The sequence below is a fragment of the Oncorhynchus gorbuscha genome, linkage group LG08 (genome assembly GCF_021184085.1).
Source record: "Oncorhynchus gorbuscha isolate QuinsamMale2020 ecotype Even-year linkage group LG08, OgorEven_v1.0, whole genome shotgun sequence".
NCBI classification, from domain to species: Eukaryota; Metazoa; Chordata; class Actinopteri; order Salmoniformes; family Salmonidae; genus Oncorhynchus; species Oncorhynchus gorbuscha.
In genome coordinates, this window is record NC_060180.1 from 63578237 (window position 1) to 63595228 (window position 16992).

Genomic DNA, 16992 nt, shown 5'->3' on the forward strand with positions numbered 1-16992 from the left:
AATCCAATTGAAATGATTTGGGATGAGTTGGACCGCAGAGTGAAGGAGAAGCAGCCAACACGTGCTCAGCATATGTGGGATCTCCTTCAAGACTGTTGGAAAAGCATTCAAGGTGAAGCTGGTTGAGAGAATGCCAATAGTGTGCAAAGCTGTCATTAAGGCAAATGGTGGCTACTTTGAAGAATCTCAAATCTAAAATATATTTTGATTTGTTTAACATTTTTTTGGTTACTCCATATGTGTTATTTCATAGTTTTGATGTCTTCACTATTATTCTACAATCAAGACATTTTTAAAAATGAAGAAAAACTTTGGAATGAGTTGGTGTGTCCAAACTTTTGAGTGGTACTGTATGATTGCAATGATTTCTGCTTCTGTATGGGATTTGAGTACTCAAAGACAATTGATACTCAAATCCCACAAGAAGCCTTTTGCGGAGTAGGAATTATGTTAGATATACTGTTAACTCAATATCCTCTGTGTGTGTGTGTGTGTGTGTGTGTGTGTGTGTGTGTGTGTGTGTGTGTGTGTGTGTGTGTGTGTGTGTGTGTGTGTGTGTGTGTGTGTGTGTGTGTGTGTGTGTGTGTGTGTGTGTGTGTGTGTGTGTGTGTGTGTGTGTGTGTGTGTGTGTGTGTGTGTGTGTGTGTGTGTGTGTGTGTGTGTGTGCGTGTGTCACTGCCTGCGTGTTCTGATCGCTACTGACGTGTTCCTGTTCATTAGAGGCTGCACTAAGAATGTCTCATGCCACCGAGGGTGACATTTCTTAATGGGAGCACAAACAAGCGCAACACAACTTAGGAATGTCTCCCACCAGGGTGTGTTCTGGTGCAGTCTGTGAGCTGTCCCATGCTGAGGTGATTTGTGGATGAATTATTGTTTGACCAGCAGGTCTACTCTGTACCTATGAGCTAACTGTTGGACGTTCCACCGAGATGAGAGAAGGAGACCTACAACATAGCCCAAAAATGCATTCCTGGAAATACTCAAATAGAAATAAACACACTGAGCTTAGAGGAGAAAACAGGCAGGGAGTGAAGCCACAAGTGCAAAACCTTATAACATGACTCACACAGACAGACATGGGTATTTGGAGACGTGTGTTGTTGCCATAGCTACACTCCCACTTCCCACACCTGTCCCCACATGCCTGCATGATGGATGTACTTGGAGCCCGTGTCAGTTATTTATGGAATCTTTAACGACTTGGCCGTAAACATGCATGTGCTATGGGTGTTCAGTACACGGTCTGTCCCATGGTCGAAGTAGTTGATAAAAAACTCCAAAACATTCCCTGGAATGTGACATAATAAATAAATGAATTGTTCAAAATAGCATGACTGTGATGGATGACTATTTTGTGTTTCTAATTATTCTAGATTCTGGGTCAATGTCTGTCCATGTTTGTCAAGGAGGATCAAAGCAAAGACAGCTATGCACATTTAGAGAAAAGGCCAATTTGGAACTTTGCAAGGAAAGCAAAGAGGAACTTTGCAAGGAAAGCAAAGAGGAACTTTGTTTCACAGTGAGATGATGAGAGCAAGCACATGGCTTTCTCAAAACTTCAGATAACGGGAGGAAGCTGTTTTTACTCACCAATGTAACAACACAGTGTGGTCAGACTCAGTAACTTAGTTGTAGTCACAATCTGGTTACCTATAAGTACAAATGTAGTTATGTTTTTGAGTTATTACATATTTATTTACTTATTTACGGAAAAAAAGTCTAAACTACCCACAATGCACTATTTCTCAACGTAATGTGGAGGGTCTACTCTGTGCTATCGAGTTCTTATCCTAGCTCAAGCTGGCTAATGTTAGCCACACCTCATGCTATTCACAAACTTTGTGGCTGTGTTATCTAGTGGTAGCCCGTTAGCCCGGCAGGCTTTGGTGCTTTCTTGCCGTGGGCTCAAAATGAAAGAGAAAATCATACCTGTTTGTTCTATTGTATAGTACCTCGTCTGTTGTCATTTTTGTTTTGTCAACTTCTCAGCATGTTCTCTGTGAAGTAGGCTACGGGAGTTTTGTAACTTTTTCTGGAATCTATCTATTTTGGATTTCGGCCTGGTGAAGCACCCACCTTCCCCTTGCTTTGGTAGCTAAAAGAGCCTGCACTCTTTTAAAAGTTTTCGGGTGGGCCCCAACCATCAATCTGTAAATCTCTGCTCATACCCCTTACATTCTGAAATTGCATTTTTGTCCCCCCCAGTTTCATCATTGGAATATGGTACAAAACCAGCCGTGGTGTGCTTTAGGACCATGCGGACAACTCCGAGCAGTCGGGTAGGCTGTTTGGAGTGTTTATCCGACTACATTAACAAATATATATTATGTCCCCCGCACTTCTAAAACCAAAGTTGCGCCCCTACATCACAGCCTTGAAAATACATGACTTCGGCGTTCTTTCGGAATACTGATCAGTTTTATGTAATAACTCCAAAAATAGAAAAGTGCATTGGGACTTTTGATGCATATACTAACGCAAATCTGGTTGAATCAAATTTTTCAAAGTAATTTCAACTAAAAAAATCTATGTTATGACTTTGAATCTAGGTGGAAAACTGATTGGATTTGCAAAAAGTCATCAATGTAAGGGAATCTCGTTTATTATTATCTTTATCAAACCCAAATCCAATTACATGGTGACATTTTTGGTTGATTTCACGTTGAATTCACGTTAGTGGACAACTCAACCAAATGTGGCGTTGGCGTTGAACTGACATCTGTGCTCAGTGGGATACACCACTTGCCCTGTTGCTATTGGTGTAAAGGCAAGCTGCCAATCATGCATTCGCTTGGCTCTGTTCAAGGCACCCGCGCTGTACCTGACTGTCGCGTTGTTTAGGACAGAGCGCTTTACGCTGTCCACCAATAGTGAACTTGGGTCACCAAGGCATTTATAATCCATATCCAGCATTTGTTCACGCACAACTGGTGAGTGTTCTTGCCATTTTCTCAATCCGTTTTTGCTTGGCAATGTTGTAAAATAAGGCTAATAGCCTAACCACCGATCAAGCAACATTATGGACTAAACTTTAAAATCATGTTGCTGCTCTGTATGCTGCTGTGACAATATAGGTAAAATTAAGATCCTGTATATATTATAACTTTGTATGGGTTTTAGGTTTTAACCTGAGTAAGTTATTTTTAAATCACTTCAACATAAATTCACTCTCATGTGTTCAATTTCTCTTTTAGCGTGCATGTATAAAACAATTGGACAGGCACACTGCGGGGTCTCCAGTGATCTCTTCATTTAAACCACTTCAGTTTTTACCGCCAGTGTTCCTGTTCTAACATGCGAAGACATGGGGATTTATTGTCATTTTATAGGAACTTTTACTTGGGACACTGTTGTTTCACTCATGTGAGAGCTGCAAAATCACAGACGACTATTCCTCAGTCCAATGTTTGGGCAGTGTACTCAAGCGCGTATTCTCCTTTTGTTTCCTTCGTATTCACCTTATACTTGTGTGAATAAACTATTCTAATTTACCAAAATAGGTCCAGAATATACAGCATTTATGTCTCATCGTTTGGGCATTCTTTGTGCATCTTGGCTATAGTATTGATCATGCAAAGCCCTATATTGGAATGAAATACACACCCATTAAATAATAGCATAAAGCATAAAGAAAATTAAGGAAGAATGCACATGAAATTGTATACTACAAATATGCATACTGTTTTACCATCCTACTGTACATGTGCCCTTTTGAAAACCATGTGTCCATGCAGTTATTGTTGTGGAAGCAGATGCCCCAACAGATTTGCTGCCTGGCTAAATCACCGCAGTGATCAGCTTAGGGCAGGCAGCTTAGAGAAAACCTCCTTCCACTAGAACTGTCAGTCTGCCTGAGGAGGGATTGGAGCTGGGAACTGACCATCACAGTTTGTAGCTGCCACTCTTCACATGGGGACATATTGGGGACATATTGAAACACATCCGATTGATCTGGGCAGGTGCTGATGAAGAAGTAGCCTATAATATGTCTATAAAGAAAATAAAAGAGTCTGCATACTGCAACGCTCTATATGCGCCCAAGTGTGATATATCAGGCCAGCTAAACATGTTTCTTAAGTCTTTCATCAGGTCTCAAACCTTATTAGAAGTGATGAACTCAGGGTCAAAGCTGTGTCCAGCCAAATTAGGCTTGGTTTACACAGGCAGCCCAATTCTGAGCTTTTTTCACTAATTGGTCTGCTAGATCTGATGTGAAAAGATCTGATGTGATTGGTCAGAGAAATGCAGGCTTTGTCACACGTGGGAGGACATATGGCACAGTTCATAATGCTGACCAGGGTTGGGATCAGTGAGTCCTGTTTCAGTTCTTTCTAATCAGGAGATTCATTGAAATTCCCCTTCAAGAACTGAAAAGTGCCATTCATTTTCAGTGAGGATATTTCTAATGTATTCTTGTTTAAAATAATATTTAGCCTTTTGATTTTAACCAGGAAAATAATTAGAATTTGAATTGCATTGCATTGTTTATACAGAGTTGTGTGATGATGTCACTGTAATCATGATAGACATAACTGGCCCTATGCCACCTGGCAATATTTCATCACAAGGGCTTTATGTCAATAACATTTACAACCATAACAGCTGCCCAAATGTTTCTACATCACCCCATTTCCTCCTACAATATCAGAGTAGTGTATCTCCCATGTCCTCATAGAAGAACCCCAAAAATGTAATAACATGTAAATGAAGAACAGGAACTGTACTTTAGTTTGCTTATCTCTGTTTTGGAGACAAACAGACGAATGCTTTGTCGCAGAGTGCAACACTTGTCTATTGTTGTTATGACCTCCTATTTATAGACTCTCCTTGAGGTTACAGTGTCTTCAGAAAGTATTCAAACCCCTTGACTTATTCCACATTTTGTTGTGTTACAGCCTGAATACAAAATGGATCAAATATTTGCAAAAAAAGTCTCACCCATCTACTCACAATACCCAATAATGTTTGCACATTTTCTTGGAAATGAAATACAGAAATATCTCATTTACTTAAGTTATTCACACCCCTGAATCAATATTTTGTAGAATCGCCTTTGGCAGTGATTACATCTGTGAGTCTTTCTGAGTTCATCTATTAAGATCTTTCTACACCTGTGCAACATTTAACCATTATTTTCAAACGTCTTCAAGATCTGTCAAATTAGTTGTTGATCTTAGCTAGACAACCATTTTCAGGTCTTACCATAGATTTTCAAGTAGATTTAAGTAAAAACTGTAACTTGGCCACTCAGGAACATTCACTGTGTTCTTGGTAAGCAACTCCAGTGTAGATATGGCCTTGTTTTATAAGTTATTGTTCTGCTGAAATGTGAATGGATCTACCAGTGTCTGGTGGAAAGCAAAGTGAACCAGGTTTTTGTCTAGGATTTTGCCTGTGTTAAGCTACATTCCGTTTCTTTTTTATCCTGAAAAACTCCCAAGCCTTAACGATTACAACCATACCCATAACATGAGGCAGCCACCACTATTCTTGAAAATATGGAGAGTGTGTCACAATTGTGTGTATAGGTGGCAGGGAAGTCAGGCGCAGGAGAATTAAACTTGGTAAAATTGAGTAATTGAATAAAACAAAACATAACTCCAAAAACCATAAATACAAATGAAACAAATTGGGTAGGAGGGCCCGTCGCGCACCAAGTACAAACAACACGAAACTGAACATAAAACAATCTCTGACAAATACATGATGGGAAACAGAGGGTTAAATACACAACAGGTAATGAATGGGATTGAAACCAGGTGTGTAGGAAGACAAGACAAAACCAATGGAAAATGAAAAATGGATCAATGATGGCTACAAGACCGGTGACGTCGACCACCGAGTACCACCCAAACAAGGAGAGGCATCGACTTTGGCAGAAATCGTGACAGAGTGGTACTCCGTAATTTTTTGTATTTGATTTGCCCCAAACATAGTACTTTGTATTCTGGACAAAAAGTGAATTGCTTTGCCACATGTTTTCCAGTATTGCTTTAGTGACTTGTTGCAAACAGGATACATGTTTTGTAATATTTTTTTTCTGTACAGGCTTCCTTCTTTTCACTCTGTTAATTAGGTTAGTATTGTGGAGTAACAACCATGTTGTTGACCCATCCTCAATTTTGTCCTATCACAGCCATTAAACTCTGTACCTGTTTTAAAGTCACCATTGAACTCATGGTAATATCCTTGAGCGGTTTCCTTACTCTCCGGCAGCTGAGTTAGGAAGGGTGCCTGTATCTTTCTAGTGACTGGGTGTATTGATACACCATTCAAATTGTAATTAATAACTTTACCAGGCTCAAAAGGGATATTCAATGTCTTATTTTTTTTACCCATCTACCAATAGGTGCCCTTCTTTGCGAGGCATTGGAAAACCTCCCTGGTCTTTGTAGTTGAATCTGTGCTTGAAATTCCCAGTGCGACTGAGGGACAGATAAATGTATGTGTGGGGTACAGAGATGAGGTAGTCATTCAAAAATATCCATTCAACTTATTATGTGACTTGTTAAGCACATTTTTCTCCTGAACTTATTTAGGCTTGCCATAACAAAGGATTAAATAATTATTGACTCAAGACGTTTCACTTTATCATGTTTTATTAATTTGTTACAATTTCGAAAAACATAATCCCACATTGACATTATGGGGTATTGTGTGTAGGCCAGTGACCAAAAATCTCTATTTAATCCATTTTAAATTCAGTCTGTAACACAACAAAATTTGGTCATGGGGTGTGACTACTTTCTGTAGTTAGGGTGTATATTGTAGTTAAGGTTGCAAAAGAGAAACTTTCCCTGAATCCCCCAGTTTTTGTTTATTTCAGGAATTCCAGTTCGAGGATTACCAGAATCAGGGGGAATAAGCAGTTACAGTTGCAGTCAGAAGTTTACATACACCTCAGCCAAATACATTTAAACTCAGTTTTTCACAATTCCTGACATTTAATCCTTGTAAAAAAATCCCCTGTCTTAGGTCAGTTAGGATCACCACTTTATTTTCAGATTTTTAAATGTCAGAATAATAGTAGAGAGAATGATATATTTTACTTTTTCTTGTCAGATGTTTACATACACTCAATTAGTATTTGGTAGCATTGCCTTTAAATGGTTTAACTTGGGTCAAATGTTTCAGGTACCCTTCCACAAGCTTCCCACAATAAATTGGTGAATTTTGGCCCATTCCTCCTGACAGAGCTGGTGTAACTGAGTCAGGTTTGTAAGGCCTCCTCGCTCGCACACACTTTTTCAATTCTGCCAACACATTTTCTATAGGATTGAGGTCAGGGCTTTGTGATGGCCACTACAATACCTTGACTTTGCTGTCCTTAAGCCATTTTTCCACAACTTTGGAAGTATGCTTGGGGTCATTTCCATTTGGAAGACCCATTTACATTTACATTACATTTAAGTCATTTAGCAGACGCTCTTATCCAGAGCGACTTACAAATTGGTGCATTCACCTTATGACATCCAGTGGGACAGTCACTTAACAATAGTGCATCTAAAACTTAGGGGGGGGGTGGGGTGAGAGAGGGATTACTTAACCTATCCTAGGTATTCCTTAAAGAGGTTGGCTTTCAGGTGTCTCCGGAAGGTGGTGATTGACTCCGCTGTCCTGGCGTCATGAGGGAGTTTGTTCCACCATTGGGGGGGCCAGGGCAGCGAACAGTTTTGACTGGGCTGAGCGGGAGCTGTACTTCCTCAGTGGTAGGGAGGCGAGCAGGCCAGAGGTGGATGAACGCAGTGCCCTTGTTTGGGTGTAGGGCCTGATCAGAGCCTGGAGGTACTGAGGTGCCGTTCCCCTCACAGCTCCGTAGGCAAGCACCATGGTCTTGTAGCGGATGCGAGCTTCAACTGGAAGCCAGTGGAGAGAACGGAGGAGCGGGGTGACGTGAGAGAACTTGGGAAGGTTGAACACCAGACGGGCTGCGGCGTTCTGGATGAGTTGAAGGGGTTTAATGGCACAGGCAGGGAGCCCAGCCAACAGCGAGTTGCAGTAATCCAGACGGGAGATGACAAGTGCCTGGATTAGGACCTGCGCCGCTTCCTGTGTGAGGCAGGGTCGTACTCATTTGTGACCAAGCTTTAACTTCCTGACTAATGTCTTGAGATGTTGCTTCAATATATCCACATCATTTTCCTACCTCATGATACCATCTGTTTTGTGAAGTGCACCATGCCCTCCTGCAGCAAAGTACCTCAACAACATGATGCTGCCACCCCCGTGCTTCACAGTTGGGTGTTCACGGTTTGGTGTTCTTCGGCTTGCAAGCCTTCCCCTTTTTTTCTCCAAACATAACAGTGGTCATTATAGCCAAACAGTTCTATTTTTGTTTCATCAGACCAGAATAAATTTCTCCAAAAAAGTACGAACTTCCAACTGTGCAGTTGCAAACCATAGTTGTTTTTTTTAATGGTGGTTTTGGAACAGTGGCTTCTTCCTTGCTGGGCGGCCTTTCAAGTTATGTCAATATAGGACACGTTTTACTGTGGATAAATATACTTTTGTACCCATTTCCTCCAGCATCTTCACAAGGTCCTTTGCTCTGGGATTGATTTGCACTTTTCGCACCAAAGTACGTTCATCTCTAGGAGACAAAACGCATCTCCTTCCTGAGCGGTATGACGGCTGCATGGTCCCATTGTGTTTATACTTGCGTACTATTGTTTGTACAGATGAACGTGGTACCTTCAGGCATTTGGAAATTGCTCCCAAGGATGAACCAGACTTGTGAAGGTCTACAATCTTTTTTCTGAGGTCTTGGCTGATTTCTATTGATTTTCCCATGACGTCAAGCAAAGAGGCACTGAGTTTGAAGGTAGGCCTTGAAATACATCCACAGGTACACCTCCAATTGACTCAAATTATGTCAATTTGCCTATCAAAAGCTTCTAAAGCCATGACATAATTTTATGGAATTTTCCAAGCTGGTTAAAGGCACAGTCCACTTAGTGTATGTAAACCTCTGACCCACTGGAATTGTGAGACAGTGAAAAATAAGTGAAATAATCTGTCTGTAAACAATTGTTGGCAAAATGACTTGTGTCATGCATAAAGTAGATGTCCTTACCCGACTTGCCAAAACTATTGTTCGTTAACAAGAAATTTGTGGAGTGGTTGAAAAAAAAGTTTTCATGACTCCAACCTAAGTGTATGTAAACTTCCGACTTCAACTGTATGTACAGAACATTTTACCACATGGCCCCCATATTCTCCTCACTTATCAGACTATATCTTTCAGGTTCCTACCTCTATGTGAAGAGCAAATATAGAGGCTGCTGCTGAGTCATCCCATTAAGGGGGCTGTCTGAGAAAATAGCTAGTCTAGAATATCTGTGGAGCATGGTGAGAGACAGGAAGTCTGCGGTAGGGCTCACATTTCGTGGAAAGATGTAAGGAGAGACCAGGGAGATGCTGGCATGCCCTTTCAGGGCCATAGGTCACCACTGTCACTGTCACTGTCACCACACACAGAAGCACACCCCTAAGGTACCCCAGAGTGCATTTGTTTTTGCACTTTATGATTTTTGAAAGTATGCGTATCGGCATTCCAGTTGGAGACTCTTGCCTTGTAGGTCAGTACATTTCTGTAATATGATATTAGGGGCCTGAATGCTATGCTCTCTCAGACCAAAAATTGAGTGTGTTATTGGCTAGACCAGACTCTTGTTTCAGGTCTGGTCAGGTAGAATTGAGTGTGAAATCCCTCAGTAATGACTAGGTCATTTGTCATCTGTGGTGGAACTCAAACCCTCTTGTTTCTAGTCAAATTTTTCTAGTCACTCTTTCAAAGTGTGTCAATCACCACTGACACTCTTCCTGGTTCAACTGTTAAAGGGATAGTTCACATAAAAAGGTGACGTATCCCTTTAACCTTCCCTCTCAATGGATCATAAAGCCCTATTCACTGGATGACTGGTATGTGTGTCAACGCATCACATTGTAGCTGTTGCTTTTGTTCTAGAGTTTCCTTCTCATCGCCATTGTTTTATCTTTCTTAATTTTTCTTTGGTCCAGGGTCGGTATGGAAGAGGCAGACCTGGTCAAGGAGCGGCTCCAAGCCATAACGGTAAACTGACCTAGAGTTCTGGTTCTCTTACAGCAAATCAACGACTGCATAATATCTGTGTCAAGTACTTTAAGGTTCACAACTTTCTTTTTTAAATACTTTATCTGCAGGATAAGAGGAAAGTCCAAGAGGACATTGCTCATAAAAAGCTGGAGATTGACAAGGAGAAATTAAAGCTTCAGCACTTAAAGGTACAGTTAGGTAATTTGACCATCAATGAAGTGATAACATTACAGTTTCTTACTGTCATATTGTCAAACCACATAGTTACGAATTATTGAAACAATCTGATGACAGCGAGAGTTCCAAGTATATAAGCTTGATGACAGTTTTTAGATTTTATGGTCACTGTGGCTGAGCAGTCCGTTAAAGACATATGTTAGAGTGCAAAAATAACATGTCATTCATGACAGTTAAGAAATAATGCTGTGTCACCCTCTCTTACTTTGAACAGAAAAAGTCCTTGAGAGAGCAATGGCTCATGGATGGAGCAGCCATCCAGAGCCCACAGCAGAGAGAGACTTTGAGGGGAGATCAACAACAATCTAAGCTCCTCCAGACCAGCATCCACAGGTACAGTAAGCCAGGACAACTGATACTCCATTTGTTCATGTCTAAACTGATCTACAGTATGTTTACAGTGCTCATTTATTCATATGGCTGCCTGATGGAATATAGGCCTTAGTATGTGGAGATATGCTTTTCATCTTGGATTCGATTAAACCTTACCCATGTTAAATCTGTACCACTTACGGTGAAGTGTTGCTTTTAAATGGGGACGCCTCTTTTATTTATTTTATTTCTATGCTCCAATTTGTAAGTCGCTCTGGATAAGAGCGTCTGCTAAATGACTTAAATGTAAATGTAAGCACCCTGGCAACGTGTATTGGACTGTCTGCGGTGAAGGGTAGCCCCTCAACTGTCCAGTTAGACCTATATTTGTCCGTAGATTGGTCCAAGTGGCAGTCAGTGCGTTCCCTGAAACCCATAAGGTGCTGGTAATAAGACACCCGTAACTGAGATGGAAGTAACAGAGTTCCTTTTTTTACCTAACGAAAACCACCTTGGATTTAAACATTTAGCTATTTGTCATTACTATGAAAAGGTGGTGTTCTGGCCTTTTTGTTTCTTTAGTAAGAGTGAGGGACGTCAACAAATAGACTCATTGTATTTCACAGGGTAGGTTCCAATCTGTTAGGGTCGTACCGCTTTGGGGTATAGCCATTTGAACTGGAGGTGTCAAGTGGCAGGGTTGTGCTATTCTAATGGGGTGATTTAATGCCAGTTGGGTGGGATAGCACAGCATTGATGGGGTTGTCAGAGGTGGGATGCCCTGGTGGTTGACCCTGAGTCTGTCTGCTGCCAGCCATGATCAGTTTGCCAAGTTACACCTCTGACGAGATTAGAGCCAGAAAAGGAAGTCTTCCGAAGATGAGAAAACTGTCAGTTCACTGATCCGTTCTTCATCCCTTCTCCGCCTGTCTATGAGGTGATATGACCTTTGACCCTTTCTGTCTCGGCTTGCAGGATTGAGAAAGAGATTGAGGCTATGGAGAGGGAAGAGACGATGATATCAAAAAACGAGGGCTTCATACTGAAGAGACTGAAGGCTATTGAGAAAACCCCCGAGGAGATAATAAAGGTACTTGGACATAACATAATTGACATTGAGATATTTCTGGTTTAGATGTTTTGCTTTGGCCACAATGAGGGTACTGTTAATATGAGGTTTTGTTGATCTGAGTTGTATCTCTAAAAGTGCTGTATGTATGTTGTCTTACAGGAGGCAAATGAGAATTTCAAAGAAGGTAAGGCCTTTTGCTAACTTTCTGATTGCGTTATTCATTTAATGTATTTGATCAGGCGTGTTACACTATACACATAATCATTGTGTATAGTGTATGATACAAAAAGCATAGCTTATTTTTTTCACAGAGACAATCTATATTTCCCCAGCTACTCTAGATGTCCCAAAGTTCTACAAGCCTCAAATGTCAAGGAAGCAGTCCTTTAAATTTAATAAGGACACACCCAAACAAAGTAAGAAACTTCATAGTAACATTTATTACAACAATAGCGTGTACTGTAGATATGTCAAAACACTATTTGTATCTAATTTCAACCCATCTCTCTCTCCATCTCTCCCTTCCTCGTACTCTCTGTCTCTCCTCCTTCTCTTCTCCTCCAGCCATGTTTGCAATGGAGATCAACGTCCAGAAGGACCTCCGTACCGGGGAGAGCCGGGTCCTGTCTACATCCACCGTCACCCCCCAGGAGCTCCAGCAGAGAGGGGTTAAAGTCTACGACGACGGCCGTAAGTCCGTTTATGCCCTGCAGTCTGATGGGTCTCACCTGGGGAATGGAGTGGATGAGCTCAGCCCTATAGAGGTGGAGGAGCTGCTGCGAGCAGCCACAGAACAGAAGAAGTCTCAGAGAGGACCTCGGAGCCACCAGGGCCATCAGGAATCAGCACCTGCATTCTCCCCCAACTATAGCCCTCGGGGCCACCAGGAACCAGTGCCTGTAATTTCCCCCAACTTTGGCCCTCGTGGCCACCAGGAAGCAGTGCCTGCATTCTCCCCCAACTATAGCCCTCGGGGCCACCAGGAACCAGTGCCTGCATTCTCCCCCAACTGTGGCTCTCGTGGCCACCAGGAAGCAGTGCCTGCATTCTCCACCCCCTGTGGCCCTCGGAGCCACCAGGAGCTCAGCCCTATGGAGGTGGAGAAGCTGCTCCGAAAGGCTATAGTGCAGAAGATGCCTCAAAGCGGAGCTTTCCCACAGGCCCATCAGGTTCACCAGGAATCAGTGCCTGCATTCTCCACCACCTCCGGCAGGAGTGCCTCAGCCTCCAACAGGCCCCAACAGAGTCATGCTAAAGTCCTCCAAGGAGCCAATGGGAATGGGTATCAGCAGGAGTTGTATGAGCATGACGTCCTCTCCAGGAAGGAGCTCCACTACATTGATGGAGTCCACTACTCAGGGCCAGAGAGTCTCTCCTCCTCCCCTCACATTCCAGTCCCCTCTTTCATCTGCAGGAACGACGAGGAGTACACAACCAACGGGTACAACCAGAACCCTTTCTCCTATGGCGGGGAGTTTCACCCCACCCACAACTCCTACCATAGCCCTAGAGAGAGCCAGCAAGGTGGGATGTTTTACAACTCGTCGGCTAAAAAGGACCAGAAACCATCTCCAATCTACCAGGAAGACTTGCACTTCAGTATCCTGAACGCCATAGACACATCTGAGCCTATCACTGCGATCTTTATGGGCTACCAAACCGCCAAGGATGACAGTGGACGTGGTCTGGGCTACGAAGGGTCCATCCGGGCTGAGATTGTCGTCATTGGCGATGAGGATGGAGTGGACGAGAGTAACCCTCAGCTTAACACCTACGACCCGGATGGATGCAACCACTGGGGTTATCATCACTCTCAACCTCAACAGAAATTAATACAGTACATGGCAGAGCCCACCGCTAATATTAACGCTAACAATGCGTCACCGTACACAGCGTCAAAGAAGTTGGTCTACCCTGGTCAACAGGCCAAAGAGGCATGCTACCCTTATTCAGACGGACAGTTGGACAGGACAGAGAGGCACCCAGTCCCAGGTATCAGAAAGATTCAAATGATTCAAAAGAGAAAGAAGCCATGCTGCATGCTCATGTAACCAACCTGCAACTGTTGACACTAGCTACCTAACATCACTTCCTTTGCTTTGACTGACAGCACTTTTCAGGTTTCTCATTGGCTGGCTAGTGTGTTGAACTGTATGCTGTATGCTGGCTTCTCTGTTGCATCAGTTTGTTCTTGTCTTAATCATTGTAACACATACTGACCTGAAACTCTCATTCTAATCACACTCTGTCACTGTTTACATACATCGTGATGTTGTGTATCCATACCAGAGCTTGTTTTGATACTTGAAGTCAAACTCTGCCTCTCTCTAGTGGCTGGAAGACAGTAATGCTGTAACTTTGGTTTCCTACAGGCCAAAATGTGCTTGACTGCTTGTATAATATGTCAAATATTATTGGATATTTTTTATGTTTCTACTTTTGGATAACAAAGCTAGAATGAACTTTTTTACTGATATATTATAAATAACTGGTCTGAAGGTACAGTGCAAATCAAATGTACACTCTGATTAAATCATTGTTTTGCACTAACTTAATATTTATTATTTTGCATGTGTTTTTTAGAATCTCTTTTCCACATTGCAATGTTCTTATGCCATGTCTGTACTCTGTATACTTACAGTAATATGCATGATTTCTTGCCCAGTAACTTAAACAGTAATTAACTCATTATTGACTGCCTTAATCCTCTTGTGTAACAATGATCTGTGTGTGTGTGTGTGTGTGTGTGTGTGTGTGTGTGTGTGTGTGTGTGTGTGTGTGTGTGTGTGTGTGTGTGTGTGTGTGTGTGTGTGTGTGTGTGTGTGCGTGCGTGCGTGCGTGCGTGCGTGCGTGCGTGCGTGCGTGCGTGTGCGTGTGTGTGTGAGAGAGAGACATTGCGCTTTTTGAAGTAAACATGTAACAATATGAATGGAGAATGCAAAACATTAAGAACAATTGATCTTTCCATGACATAGTCTGTCCAGGATGAATCCAGGTAAAAGTTATGATCCCTTATTGATGTCACTCGTTCAATTCATTTCAATCAGTGTAGATGAAGGGGAGGAGACAGGTTATAGAAGGATTTTTAAGCCTTGAGACAATTGAGACTTGGATTGTGTATGTGTGCCATTCAGAGGGTGAATGGACAAGAAAAAATATTGAAGTGCCTTTGAACGAGGTATGGTAGTAGTTGCCAGGCACACCGGTTTGTGTTAAGAACTGCAACAAAGTTGGGGCGGCAGGGTAGCCTAGTGGTTAGAGCGGTGGACTAGTAACCGGAAGGTTGCAAGTTCAAATCCCCGAGCTGACAAGGTACAAATCTGTCATTCTGCCCCTGAACAGGCAGTTAACCCACTGTTCCTAGGCGGTCATTGAAAATAAGAACTTGTTCTTAACTGACTTGCCGAGTTAAATAAAGGTAAAACAAATAAAAACCGCTACTGGGTTTTTCACGCTCAACAGTTTACCATGTGTATCAAGAATGGTCCACCACCCGAAGGACATCCAGCCAACTTGACACAACTATGGAGTCGACATGGGCCAGCATCCCTGTGCAACTCTATCAACACCTTGTAGAGTCCATGCCCCGATGAGTTGAGGCAGTTCTGAGGGCAAAGGGAAACGCAAGTAAATATTAGGAAGGTGTTCCTTACACTCAGTGTATTTCTGCTGAACAATTGTTGTGTATTTGTTCAATGTTTGCTTTATTTATTATTAAAACATTTCATCACACCGTCACTATGTAGCTAATGAGATTCAGAAGAAAGTGCATGGCAATATGTTAAGCTCTTCAGTAGAACTGTAACTGAAGCTAATGTCAGAATAATTTCCTATACATAACCATCACTGTGTTATTACTGACCACTTCACATCTGAGGAGTCAAAGGAAGAGGGATAAGACATGCGTTCCACCCACCCACCCACCCACGCACGCACGCACGCACACACACACACACACACACACAAACACTTTAACACCATCTGACAGTGCTAATGACCTTTCTGTCACCTCTCATGATCTCTCTGAGGACAAGGACAGTGGATGGTCTGGACCTTAACAGACTTACCGGTCCAGACATCAATCAGATCATTAGACATGGATGTCTCCCGAACTAAGAGGCTTTTAAAAGGAATGTGTCATCCTGTAATATGTGATTGAGACACACTTATATAACTATAATTTGAGTTACATAAATGCTGATGACACATGACTGAGGACATACACCAATCTTAGCTCTCCTGGGGTTGGTTCAGACAGTGTTTTTCCTCACAACTTTGTCTGCTTGATGGGTAGGCTATTGGAAGGGTGGTGTTAATATACTTCACATAAAGACTTGTCCCATACTTTTGTCATGAGGTTATTTCAGGACACACATTACTATAAACATAACACAACTAATCTGGACGAATCTTAATTAGTGTTAATTGATGTGATATGATATTTACATGGTAAATGTGTTTTATTTTCCCTTACATTTCCTACAGCTTCAAGTACGTGTATGGAGAAACCGGAACCGTTTGTGTAGAAATACTCCAGGCAAGACTCATCAACCCTTCAGTTCCATGACGAGAAGGAAGAAACACATGTTTGCGCAACACATTCGACGAACACCGAGCACACTTCTGTGAGGCCATCAACTTTATATTTGGATTTGAAATATAATTCTCAATACAAGGTTCTGTTTAAAAGTGTAAAACATGTTTGCTCATAATGTTTCCTTACACAGAGTATTAGAGCTTAAAATATACCAATGATGTCATTTCGAGAAGGAACAACCAGTCTAAAACAGACGTTTGAAGGGAATCGCTGATCTTAAATGAAATATCTGCTTGTTCAATGTTCCTGAAGATATCAGTGCATTTGATGTTTACTCTCCAGCCTTTACGCTGCTGCCAGATATATTTTCCTCCTCTACTGTAGGCTACTAGCCAGCACTTTTGTTATGCTAATAAACCTTTTTAGAGTGCCTTAATGTAATTTGCTGTTGAAACTGTAACCTGCTTGTGTATTGGTATAAGAAAGTCATGCTAACAAAATCATTAAAAAGCTCATTGTCACACAACTGAGTGTTAAGCTGTTATACAAAGGAAATGCCAATAAGTCGTTGAAACTGAGCTTTTCTTATAATGTCCCTTGACAAAGGCTTTGATTTAACTAGAGTGTGGTGATGTGATATTAACTTTCTTTCCGCTCAAGGGGAGGATGCTGCAGATATTTGTCGATATCCATTATAAAACACAGAAACCAATATATATATATTGTCTCGTGCCCCCAAATATCTCTCACTTAAAA

General features: G+C 41.9%; 1 protein-coding gene across 3 annotated transcripts; it reads left to right on the forward strand.

Moving 5' to 3' along the window:
- Nucleotides 1–2815: 2815 nt before the first annotated feature.
- palmda (palmdelphin a) lies at nucleotides 2816–16752 on the forward strand. Of its 3 annotated transcripts, XM_046360189.1 has the most exons (10): nucleotides 2816–2933; nucleotides 7138–7217; nucleotides 10024–10075; nucleotides 10186–10266; nucleotides 10530–10648; nucleotides 11603–11717; nucleotides 11859–11883; nucleotides 12032–12115; nucleotides 12264–13691; nucleotides 16185–16752. In XM_046360189.1, the coding sequence occupies exons 3-10, from the start codon at nucleotides 10031–10033 to the stop codon at nucleotides 16223–16225; spliced, it is 1938 nt and encodes a 645-aa protein (XP_046216145.1). In that variant the 5' UTR covers nucleotides 2816–2933; nucleotides 7138–7217; nucleotides 10024–10030; the 3' UTR covers nucleotides 16226–16752. The 3 variants fall into 3 exon arrangements, with proteins under 3 accessions (XP_046216145.1, XP_046216143.1, XP_046216144.1); XM_046360187.1 differs by lacking the exon at nucleotides 16185–16752 and having other exon boundaries at nucleotides 12264–14806; XM_046360188.1 differs by lacking the exons at nucleotides 7138–7217; nucleotides 16185–16752 and having other exon boundaries at nucleotides 2849–2933; nucleotides 12264–14806.
- The last annotated feature ends 240 nt before the right edge of the window (nucleotides 16753–16992 follow it).

Coding starts and splice junctions, on each gene's coding strand:
- palmda (XM_046360187.1), top strand. CDS start 10,031: ATGGAAGAGGCAGACCTGGTCAAGGAGCGGCTCCAAGCCATAACG. Junction 10,267..10,529: donor TAAAGCTTCAGCACTTAAAG/GTACAGTTAGGT, acceptor TACTTTGAACAG/AAAAAGTCCTTGAGAGAGCA. Junction 10,649..11,602: donor CTCCAGACCAGCATCCACAG/GTACAGTAAGCC, acceptor CTCGGCTTGCAG/GATTGAGAAAGAGATTGAGG.